General features: G+C 39.6%; 1 protein-coding gene and 1 non-coding gene across 4 annotated transcripts in view; both read right to left on the bottom strand.

Moving 5' to 3' along the window:
• Positions 1-1,608: 1,608 nt before the first annotated feature.
• The window catches only part of NSD2 (nuclear receptor binding SET domain protein 2), a 105,734-nt gene continuing 94,809 nt past the window's right edge, over positions 1,609-12,533 (bottom strand). For all 3 annotated transcript variants that reach the window (XM_054065565.1, XM_054065567.1, XM_054065566.1), the window contains 8 exons: positions 12,003-12,208; positions 11,448-11,551; positions 10,911-11,180; positions 10,699-10,815; positions 8,765-8,906; positions 7,803-7,909; positions 6,050-6,254; positions 1,609-5,175 (listed from right to left, as the gene is read on the bottom strand). In XM_054065565.1, the coding sequence (XP_053921540.1) occupies positions 4,907-5,175; positions 6,050-6,254; positions 7,803-7,909; positions 8,765-8,906; positions 10,699-10,815; positions 10,911-11,180; positions 11,448-11,551; positions 12,003-12,208 (1,420 nt within the window). In that variant the 3' untranslated portion in view covers positions 1,609-4,906. The remainder of the gene's footprint in view (positions 5,176-6,049; positions 6,255-7,802; positions 7,910-8,764; positions 8,907-10,698; positions 10,816-10,910; positions 11,181-11,447; positions 11,552-12,002; positions 12,209-12,533) is intronic.
• LOC128852203 (small Cajal body-specific RNA 23) lies at positions 9,048-9,177 on the bottom strand. The gene has a single exon (XR_008449911.1). It is a non-coding gene; the product is annotated as a small Cajal body-specific RNA 23 (non-coding RNA).

Here is a 12,533-nt window from a genome sequence, read left to right as displayed (position 1 = left end):
GTTCAGAACAAAAAAAAAATAGTTCTCTGATCTCTCTCAACTCTAACAGATCCAAAAATGGACGGGAAGATAAGTACATCACCCTTTGTGATCAGACGGATTGTCCAGAGAAGCTGTAGATGCCCTGTCCCTGGAAGTGTTCAAGGTCAGGCTGAATGGGACTCGGAGCAACCTGTTGGAGTGGAAGGTGTCCCCTGCCCGTGGTGGGGGGGGGTAGACTAGGTCCCTTCCAACCCAAACCATTCTGTGATTCTAATCTGGGTGAGCAGCAACATGCATAGTATCTCTAACCACCCCCTCAATGCCACCTCATTATCAGTTCCCTCAGCATCTTCCAAGTACCCTCCTGCACCAAACCCATACTCCAAGTCTCATTTTTTGTCTGTTTCTAAAATTTCACTGAATCTTGGTTACCTCCTCCTCTTACTCCTCATTCCTTTCACCCAACCTCCTTCCAAGTCTATCTCCTTATTTGAAATTTGATATCTCTTGGGGCTTTCCCAGCTCTGAGAAGAATGAGGGCCTTGGCAGTTAGTGGCCACCTGGGGACCCTCCTCATGGCTTTTTTTGTTGTGCTTGACAGTGGCTGGAAACAATGCCATCACCTCTCTTCTGCTGTGCAGCCCCTCAAACTGGGGGCCGGGATACGCACAGCACAGGCAGAGCTCCCCGCGTCTTCCTCAAGGGTCTCCTTCAAGCTCTTGACTTAGTAGGCAGGTGGTTAAGTTTCTCAAGTGGCAAAAATTGCAGGTTTTTCCAAGAGCAGCAAAGGGACACAATCCTGATACACAGCACCCGAGACCTCAGCAGAACAGTAATCCATTAATATTACAGCGTTTTTCTGAAAGGCTCTTAAAACCCAATGCAGCTGCTGTCAGACACAGCCATGCCACCCAAAGTCAAACCAGACCCAAACCAAAACCCAGATGAAAAAGCAAAACGCAGTTAAATTCAGACCTGACCGAGCAGGAACAGCACCAGTGACAGCTGAACAACCCCAAGGAAACAGAACTGGTAGGACTGCCCAACTCCAGCTCAAAAGCCTGTAAAATTAAAAGCAGCAGAAAACAGCCCCTTAACAGAAAAAACTGGACTGCAAAAAATGTTAATATTTTTGTGATAAGCAACGCTGTGAAAACAAGCCAAAGCACAATTGTTATCACTTCCAAATAAGATTAAAATATTATTTTCACAGAGACTCTTAGGAAGTCTCAGAGTGTAAGTTTTACCTATGAAAGAACAACCTCCAGTTCCCTCACTGCCAAACCACACTTGCTTAGTATGTATCATTTTACCTTTTTTCTTTAAATAAATACTGCAAAAACAACTATGTAGGATAGTTTTAGAAAAAAGAAAAGAATTAGCAACTTCTTAAATAACTAGGAATAAATTTTAATATTTAATAAGACACTGAAGTTTCTCAAGCAGTCAGACATGGAATAATGTGACTCAACAATGTGGAAAAATCCCATTAATACGTCTTTCAGGACATTGTGCTTTTTCCAAGTAATTAAAATATATTAAAAAAAAAAAACCTAAAATCTGACCATGAACAGAAAGCTATTGAACAAAACAGACATTTAATTGGATTATTCTTCCTAGATTGCATGAAAATACACCTAACATATTCAACTGAAAATTGTTTCCATGCTTGCTCATGTGATAAATGAACAACAAATTCTGAATTTGGCTATCGTACCAGCTTTGAAGAGTTTGCTGGAAAAGGAAAGACATCTTTCCGCTTTGATGGGCAAGACACTAAGTATATAATGCCATACTTAGATGTTATTTAGATGAACTCATAACAGATAAACCTTAGAAGTTGCTGAATGCTACAAAGTATTGAGTTGCATCATGAGAAAACTTATTTTTTCAAAATTGTTTTCCCTTGTATTTGAACAGTGGGAGGAGGAAAATAATAGTGAAACAGCTGTTCTGTTGCCCTTTCTTTTTTAAAAGAAACTGCAGCCTATTTTCCCGGTGCTGCAGAGTGAGGTACAGAAGCCTTCATTCAAAGACACCTAAACCCACCTTTCCTGAATCGGAAACTAAAATTCTACCAGATCTCTGGCTGAGCTTATGGGGTTACATGGTCAGTACGTATTAAGGGAGAGCATGATCCACATTTCTTTTAAAGATCAAAGTCTGTGATCAGCAGAGGGAACGAAATCTCAGCAGCTCAAAAGCAAACTCCTGGTTTGCAGTCTTACTGCTGCAAGCCTTTCTTGGCCCAAACAGGTGAGTAGCAAACAGCAGAGAAGAGGTAGAAGGAAGCAGAAAGGCAAACAGCCACTTGCTAAGATCTGTATGTGTAAATTTAACGTCTTGACAAAAGCACCAAGAGGGATTGCTTTGAACGCCAAAGTCTTTATTTTCCCACAGACAGATACAAAATAGGTGGCTGTCCTGCATCCTGCCGTAATAAATGTGCTTTTAAGGCCACCAGAGAGGCAGGCAGGGAGCTGTAGGCTCTGTGACCGACCTTAAAATGGGTGGTGTTACTGCAGCAGTATTTAGTTTAGTTCTATCAGTAACTATTTGAGATGGTGGTTTCTAGAAATGGGTATCTGCCTCTTAGGACCTGGGGCATAACTGTTCCAGGGTGCCAGAGCTGTCACACCTATACACGAAGAGGAAAAAGCGACAAAACAACTAAAAAATTAACAAATTATAAAAGCAATGGAATGTAAAGGTAAGATTTTATAATAACTTATTTAAAGGTATTCTTATAAAGCCTTCCTTACATGCTAGAGTATTCAAAGAATGGTCCCAATGACATAAAATTCCTTCATTTTGTTTAAATGCATGAGGAAAATCTTTCTGCTTTACTACCTGATCTCACTTTCCTACCCTCAAACCCCAACATTAGAGAAACATACACAATATCACTTTTTGGTTTTGATTTTAGGCACAGGCCTATGCTTCAGTGCTGGTACAACAAATGCCTAGAGGAGAGGGAAAGCTTCCCTCAAAATCAATTAAGAAATCTTGATCTTCAAGTCAAGTGCAAGGCTTGCATACCACTTTGAAAAATGTGAACATGTAACACTTGCCTCTATTTTGAACTGTGCTGCTTTTTCAAAATTATTTGGAAACAAACCCAAACCTTCCAACAGTGTTTATAAAAAAATTGATGAAAAGAACAAAGCAGTTGTTGGGTCACAAAAGAGAAACCCAAGAGTTCAAGATAGGGCAATACTACATTTAAAACCTCTTTCAATTAACATCTAATAAAGGCGAAGTTTTTACCTGTTGGGAACAAAGGGGAATTTCAATAATTCAAAAACTAAATCTGCAAACAAACCCTGAAGAAATACTCCTGGAAAAAAACCACACACTTTCATGATATAGCACGGCTTCATTTTCAAAAGGGCTACACAGAGTTTCTGCACTATTAAAGGCAAACTAAGCTAAAACATACACAAATCACTACATGGACATGAAGGCGCACATTGTGTTTACGTAGGCTAGATAACAATGGCACAAGTCAAAACTTACTTGTAACACTGCCTAATCACACACCAATGGCATGCACTGGGAAGAAAACAGGTAAAGATGTTTTTCTTAACCGTTTTTTCCTAGTTCTAACTTTTTTTCCATCAATACTAAATCCTGCATATTTTTCTCACTGCAAGTGTGAGAGCCTAATGGCAGCAAAGCATTCAAAACAGCTTTGCTGACACAACACTGTGGCGATAACAGTTGAGAGCAGAGCTCCTAAAAAAGTAAATAATATCAAACAGCTTGCCAAGTCAAGTAGCCGCTTTTATACGAACTTTATCAAAAGGAAGAGTCAGGCGAAATGTCACATTAAAATTGCTCTTTACGTGCTTCTGCACAAATCTATTTCACTTCTAATTAGTTGTTTTGAGTTTAGTTTTTGTGCTTTATTCAAGTTTCACCTTCTGTTTCATTCATGGGGGGTTTTCTTGTTTCCTGTTGGCCATTTTTTGCATTATCAGAAAGTTGTAATGCTCGGACTCCAAGCATTCCAAAGAAATGTTTGCCTCTGCATTTTAGTTAACATTAAAAAAAAAAAATTCAAGTAATTCTTTAAAATAATAAGTTTCGTAAGATTTATTTTTATTAAGACACAAAAATCCTAGAGTATTGGGCCTAGGCTGCAAGACAATATCCCTTTAAATCCAGACTTGTACAGCTCTGCAAGATCAAGTCACTTCTGTTTCACTGGAATGAAATACAGGAAAAAACAGTATAGAAAAAAATCTCTTGCAACATAAGATGTCCCCTCTCTGGTACAGGGTGTGCTTTCCTCACCACACATTATACTTCTTTGTGGAAGGATACTTAAAAACATGTTTGTTTAAGAATCATTGGAGAGCTATTTTATAAAAACACAAACAAATTGTGATGGGTGTGGTTATAGCGAGATGCGTACCTGGATCATGAATGGCATTCAAGCACTTGCTCAAAAACACACAAGGCAAACAAATCTCATTGGGACCACAGACCAAGCCATTTCTTACTTAAAAGGACTTGAGAGCTAATAACTTCTTTCAAGGATATACTATTTTAAACATCTGTTGGCTGACAAATACGATCTCAAAAACCTACATTTATGTCTACCTGTTTTGATTTTAACCTACCTCCAACCAAAGTACTTTGGAGGGAACCTTTTACATTCATAACAATTCAAGTGTAACTGTAATGCTGAGTAATAAGTTTGGTTTGTCCTGAAATTTTCTGAACTATGCAGTTCGTTATCAGTGCAGAAGCAGCAGAAGACTGCTGTGGTTGGCTCAGTGGATTTATAAAAACAAAATAAAACAAAAAATTCCCCCCCCAATGTAACCTTTACAGAATATATGTAAAATTGTGTCCTTCCCTGGTCATATTCACAACTTATCTACAAGATAGTGTTGGCAGTAGAAACTGCAGTCCATGACTATTTGCATTCAGCTCTCATCCATCTGTTCCTCTGCTTTTTCTTGGGCTTCAACTTGTTCAGTTTTTTGCGGGGTTTCTCAGTCTTCTGAGTTTCAACAGAATCCACCCCAAGAACGTGTTCAGAGCAGCATAACTGTCCATTCAGAGTAGAATTTAGTACTGTCCCGTCTTGGTGTTCCTTGCAGAAAGAATTTGGGCAGAAGTGGCAGAAGGAAACAGAAGGTTTGCCACAAACATCACAGTGGTGCCAAGGACACTCCCACTTCCCTGTGATCAAAAACAAAAACCACATCAAGCAGGGAGTAAAATGTGTCATTGTCTTTAAAATTTTATGTTTTATCCACTGAACAACACACGACTTCCCTGAAAAAGCAAGATTAGACAGCAACCACCAGTGCTAATCTCAAAAATCAAAGTGCATCATACTTCTAAAGCTCAACTGACAGCAGAAAGTTGCAGACTTGACATCTTTCCATTTAAATACAGCAGAGAACTCCTGCTAGAAGAAATTATTCAGGCTTTACTCAATAGCAATTTACAGAACTTGCAGCCTGGAAGCATATCCAAACATCCAGTCAACTGCTGCCTACCATTACAGTGCTCAGGGGACAGCTGATGGGCTTTACCTCCAGACACTCTTTTGCCCCAGCATGTTCTACCAACCCTTGTTCGACTTGTTTCTTGGATAACAGGCTTTGCCTGCTTCACTTTTTCATATCCCACCTGACATGGTGGAACCAGGTAACTCCTGTGGTATCTGGCAGGGCAATCCAATGCCTGCTGCCCTTGACATTTTCCTGCTTGCCTTGTTCCAGATGCTGCTGTTATTCTTTTGGCTTGAACTCAACTGGCTTCACACATTTCTTAGATATAACCCATGATGGGGCCACACTGCTCCTACCAAGTGATGTACTTAATTACCTACACCTGCAAAACAGAAGGCTGACTTTGCCAGAGGCAGGAGGACAGCCATCATCATGTCTCCACACTCAAGAAGAGTTCCTATGCCACACAGCAATGAAGTTCTAGCATATGAAAAGGAAGTTTTCAAGAAGACACTCTGGACAAGGTTTCAGTGCAACGAATGAGACTCCTGTGCAAGTTATTTATTTGAGTAAGTTTAAGAGGCAAGCTGACTCACCAAAAGGACGTTTCACCAGACCAAGACAGGAGAGATGATAAGCTTTAGTACAAGATTTCCTGTCGCACAATACCAGTTGGCCTCCGTCACCACAACGGAAACAATCATCTTCAGATTCTTTCTTCCCTTCATTTTTCATTCTGCGTCTCCGTGTTCTCTTTTTGGTCTTTTTGCCTTTTTCTTCTGAGGCATTAGTGGAAGAATTCTGAAAGAATATGATTCAATTCTCTAAATGCCAGTTTTGCAAAGGAAAAAGTATTACACAACCTAGGAAAACTGTTGGCATGCCTGGCGTACTGCGCGCACAGGCAAATATTTGACCTGTCCAGAGCCTCACTGTGCCTATCTTTGTTGATATAAAATGAACATGCTGACCCTTGTAAAAAGTCTTCTTGAAACCAGACCTCATCCCTACAACTCCTTCATATTAGAAAGCTCCTCCACTTTCTTGTGACTGGAAAAGGTCTTCCAATTTCTAGTCTAATCTACTTGCAGCTGATTTACCTCCATTTTGTTATTGCGCCACCAATCACTCCAATATCCATTTTTCTCTTCCAATTGTGCATATTCTTGCTGGAATTATTAAAAACAGCCTCCAATTCACTTCTTTGAGAAATGTGCAGCAGACTTTCAGGAACTGTAACTGTGCCCATAATGCCAGAAAGAAAATACCAAGCCTTATCCCTATTTCAATGTGTCAGCCTGCTGCTTGCACTTTCACCAAATAATCTAGAATTCATTCTGGATTTTTTTTTAACATCCCTACCATCACTCCCTCCCCCGACCCCAGTAATCATTAACTACTTTCTTTAAAATTAGCCTATTCTATCAACCAATGCAGACATTCCTGCAAAACTGAACTGCAACATTTCATTTCCTCATGGTTGTCTCCATAAAATGATCACAAGCTCATGTGAAACCCCACTTAAGTCTCTCCTTAACAGAAAACAGCTATTCGAATTCCAAAGATTTTAAGTCCATCCTCTGAAATACCTGATACTGAGCAGTGTAAAGTACAACACGAAGGTGTAGCCTTTGTACATCCACAGGTGAGATTTTTTTTTCTCTTGGAAACTTACTTGTGCCTTCCCTCACACTGCTAAGCCAGACCTTCAGAAAGCCTCATCGACTTCTCCTGGATTACAGGTTTTAAATTAACTTGATATGAATCATACAGACCATTTCTTGACATAATTTCATTTTTCTTAATGTTTACATTTCAAAATTCTTTTCATTTTAAGGTTCAGATGAGGGAAATATAAAGTGCAATGTCAGGATAATCTCACTGGCTACAGTTAGGCTCATTCTTAGCCAGTTCCTAACGCCTACAGCCCTTCCTCTTTCATACTTTAAAAAGGACTGGGAAGGTTACTCCCTCTGCAACCCCTTCTTTCATATGCTTTTAATTCCAGACGCTACTGCCAGTAGGCAGCAGTATTTCTAATTCTTAATTTCTCATAGGAAAATATGGGAGAAATTATTTTAGGGTGTTCCCAAAAGCAGCATCACCTGCTGCAGTATTACAGCATAAGAATGTATTCTTTAGCACCAAGGTTATGTTTGGCAAAAGAATGTTTCCATCTTCCCAGCAATGGAAACTACAGTAAGCTTTTCCCTCAGAGGACAGCTAGCATCAACTTAAGCAGCATTAACCATTATCATAACACAGAACTGGTCCACCAACACATCCCCCAAAAGAAAAACAAGGCTAGAAAAACAAACCACCATGAAATTCTCTTGACATATTACTTGCCTTTGGTCTGTCCCCAAGAAATCCACTGCAGTTTGGGGCACCACATTTGCAGACTGTTTTTTCATTGCCCAGACAGTCAAGGTTGTAATTAAAAGTCAGCTCCGTCCCTGAGGGAGATAAGATGTATCCTTTTGTTATGAAGGACAAGGTAACGAAGCCCATCAGAACTATTACAAACAAATAAAGGTTTCATTATCTGTCTTCTGGTTTCATACTCGTTTGCTCACATATTATTATTATCATAGGATTTTCCCTCTCCTCACTGCTCTAAGCGCTGACAACAATTAACTACATGCCAGTACAGTGGGATGTCTTAGGCAATTGCATCTCAAAATAAACCGGTTTGACTTTACAAAATCGTGCATGTGCCTGGTCTACACATACTCACGGCGTATCTATGTATCTGTCCAGTCAGATATAGCTATAGACAGAGATATGTGTGCGTGTGGACATGTGTATACAAACCAGAACACAGAATCGTTTAGGTTAGTAAAGACCTCTAGGACCACGAGTCCAAACCTCACACTGCCAGGTTCACCACTAAAGCATGTCCATATCTACACATCTTTTAAATACCCGGAGGGATGGTGACTCAACCACTTCCCTGGATAGTCTGTTCTTTTAAACAGTCTCCTACATCTGCTCCCTAAGCTCATTATCTTCACTTGAAATAAAAATGCAGAGTACTGTTTGAGATCTCTACAACAAACCAGGCTCTACAACATGAAATGAATGCAAGCACACTAACTAGGGGCTCTCTGGTGTTCTCATAGAAACAAGCAACAAAACCCATCCACGGGACTCCCTATGAAGAAATGTTAAAGTAAAAAGCAGATCGCAAAGCATCTCTACTGTGTTCTGACTTTTCTACAAAAATATTTCACTAAACCTGTCTCACTCATTACTGTGGAAGAGGTTTAACTTTGGGAATTAAAAAACAAAATCAATATAAGCCGATATACCTGCAGGAATATCACACACAGCAAACAGGCCGACACGAGTGTCTCCATTTACTGTCCATTTCAGAGTTTCACAATTTGGTTGGCAGCTGTGATTCATAAAACGAGAATAGTTTCCTTTGGGGCCAGCATCAATAATACGGTCCTGGAGATCAAACCAGCAACAGAATGAATGCATTTTCTCCCCACCCCCCCCAAAAAATAGTTCCATAAATTATTCCAGTATTTGCATTCAAACCAGACATGGTGTTGCTACCCAGAAGCACAGAAGCAAATCGATGGTACGTGTTGTATTGAAAACTGTAGTGTCACATGTGCTCTGGAATGTGACACTCCCAAAGCAATACACTGCTCTAGCTCACATTTTTCCAGAACCCATCTCAGCCACGCGGCAGGATAAGTGTTTCTGTGAGCACTGCAGTGGTCATGTTAAACACCCCCTCCCTCCAGAATGCCTCAAAACTCAAACTCAGTCAATTTACCTTTCAGTCTGCATTCACAAAGCTGTGACGCAATTACAAATACTGTGCTTTATCGTATTTACCAAGTCACTGCATGATTACTTGCAGAGATTACCCGTTTCTTTCCCAAATAAGCCTAGTTTAAACAAAACCAAGCTCTTGTTGAACTAAAAAAATCCCATCCCTACACACAATTTCCTTTTAATTTCTATTGCCACCAAACATACCAGACATTAACGAAAAAACCCAAAGTCTTGAAATAGACAGAAGGATTCTGAAATTGAAAAGCTCTTTGCAGGAGCTGATTAAGACACCGTTGCGTCTTTATAAACAATTATTTCCTTCTAACACATATTTATAATGTACATGTATGATTGTCATGAGTACGTGCACATACATCCAGCCACTCTAACTGTAAGTACAGCTCAGCCTCATAATGCCACAGGCATTTTTAAAGGACAGAGTCACAACGATCATTTATCAACTATGGCAACAGTCAAATATACGTTCAGTTCAGATATTTAACACACTAACATTATGTGTAGTGAGGTGAGAAAGTGTTCAAAGAAACATGGTTTCATCCTTCTTAGCTGATAACTCCTGCACAGGAACTCCTAAGTTACAGGACTAAAGGAAACAAAGCATACTGTCTCAGGCAAAAGAAAGGTCATTAGGATTGAAAAAATAGGCAGGAGTGACAGTCAGCTCCTGTTTTTCTCTTAATTAGCTGTCGGGGACTGAGGTAATATAACAGATCTATAATCGATATCCCCTGCTGTCCAGGCTCTCTATTTTCTTCCCCTTCTCAGAATAAAATACTTGGAAGTGTGCACAGAGAACCACAGATGCTGGATTAATCATCTGTTGCATCAATTAATCTGCTGGATTAATGTGCTGCAGAATCCATTTGTGGAACGTTGGCTGGCTACTAATGCAGACGGCCCTTTCAGAAAAGAGTCTCTACGAAAGCACAAGTCAAGTTCTGCTATAAAAAAAGAAAGGGACAGGTAGTTGCGAAAAAGATTAAATGCACAATATTTTTGGCATTCGATTTAAGTTGTGAGGACACAGCCTCACAACTACACTCCACACTACTCTCACGTTAGAAATTTTTTGTTATTGTTGAAATTCTAGCAAAAGGACAGCTAACAGAAACTCTTTAAACTGTATCGCTAGTATTTCCCCAAACTTCATACTGCCTTTTAAGACTAGGTAGATAAACACATCTGATTCCCAGCAACAAAGCACAATTTATAGATCTTAATACATACTTTATTACATAACACAGTTAGAACTAATGAGATGTACTTGATATATAGAATGGTGTAAGCAGGCATAGAAGATACAACTTTGTGAACATATGAAACTGTGGAACACTAAAGGTAGCAGAACACCCTACGAATGTGATCAACAGAAGCAAAAGAGATCAAAATAATATTACAACTGAATAACAGAAGAAAGTGTAAAATACTCTACCTTATCAATAGTAAGCATATAGAAGTGGGTAATGTCATTTTCATGTGCATATTTGATTCTTGCCATACACTCCTCTTCATCAATCAGCTCACCCACGTACTCATTCACAAACTCTCCCTGAAAGAGACCAAGTATCACTAGTGAAGTATACACCAAACCCACAAACAGCATCCCAAGTCACCAGCTCTTTGCAAGGCAAGAATGATCCATACCTTTTTAATGTCCCTCTTAGCGACCAGACCCCACCCTTTCCCATCAGTTTTGATGATCTTTGTCTCAGGGTATTGACGTTTTGTAAAGCACTGGTTCTGGCACCGTTCTCCCGCTGGACAGACTTGTGGATGGCATTCGTACATCAGCATCCGGTTTAGGCACTCAGAATCAAAGCCACAAGGGTTTTCATCTGTGGGTTTGCAGTTGCACTTCGGAATCTCAGAAATGTCAGCAGTATATATCTGCACTTTACCACAAGGTTTATTCACCTGAATAACACATTAAAATAGTTTAAACATTGCTTTAAAACACAAGAACTTATTGTCAGAGTTATTATAGTGGTCACTAATTCGGTTTTGCAATATTAGATGTTCTGATGGAAGCAAAATTTCATCATCTCATGACTATAGAAGCACAATTACCAGCACGTTGTTATAACCTTTCCTCCCTATCTTGCCACTCAGGTTGCTCTCTCTCTCTCTCTCCAGTGCTGGCTTAGATCTTAGAGCACCAAGCATAAATTCCTCAAACCTTACCTTAATATGCTTGTACGGTGGAGGTTTACGTTCACTTTCTTGGGTTTCTTTGGCTTCTCGCTGTAGCTTTATTTCTCGAAATCGAGCTTCAGCTTCTTGCAAAGCTAAGAAAGATTGTTGTATTAACAGAAATGTTAGAAAGAGGATTACTCCTTCCCAAGCTGACTTGCTTGTTACCACGTGTGTTAAACAAAGAAACATCTTCTGCTTCGTAGTCCCAACATTCAACTTTCCAGCAAACAATGCTTCTGAATGTTAATACTCTCAGCAGATGTATCAATTCTACTCTTTCTGTCTCCCAGTTACATTCATCATTTCCTTCCCAGAAAGTGAAAATCGTCACAAATCATTCCAATTATATGCTAGTCCTTTACAAGCTGCGACAATAATGCTTTAATTCAAAGTTAGTGGTAGTGACTACTGCCCAGGACATCAAAACAATTTTTTTAATTCAATATTGTAAAACAAATGTACAAACCCAGTCCCAAGGCTACGTGTGAAGAAAGTAAAGCATGCATATCACGCGATTATTTTTCTTTACTTTTAGCTTTGTACCATTTTTGAAGACTTTTCCAATTCCTTTGATCCCGTGGTATCTACTCCCTCGGTCTCCCTCCATGTAAGGGAACACCCGTGCTTGGTGCGTCCAATAGTAATCCTTAGAACCAAAGAAAAACACAGGAAATTCTCCGATTTCATGCTTCATTTTCTGGATATTTGGGGGAACGTTTTTCGGATGGCAGACTTCTGCAGGCCACCATCTAGCACAGAGGTACAAATAAAAAAATACAGCATTTTAGTCAAGCTCTTTCTGCAAGAGACAGCTTAATAAATCCACCCTAAACAACAGTAACTGATTATTATTTCCACGATCCAACTGGATATAAAATCTTTTCCTGCTCCCACTCCCTGGCAACAAGAGAAGAAAGGACTAGAAAAGGAAAGCGGGACACTCAGGTCTATAGGACTTTTGCCCACCTGCAAAATAAGTACACACATAAAACTCCTTGCATCTGGTTAGCAAAATCATCATCTTTTACAAGACCTGCAATCACTGTAATTGTTAAAGGCCAAGAAACAGCTGAT

Source organism: Cuculus canorus, chromosome 4 (genome assembly GCF_017976375.1).
Source record: "Cuculus canorus isolate bCucCan1 chromosome 4, bCucCan1.pri, whole genome shotgun sequence".
Classification (NCBI taxonomy): domain Eukaryota; kingdom Metazoa; phylum Chordata; class Aves; order Cuculiformes; family Cuculidae; genus Cuculus; species Cuculus canorus.
This window is presented reverse-complemented; position numbering and strand designations above follow the sequence as displayed.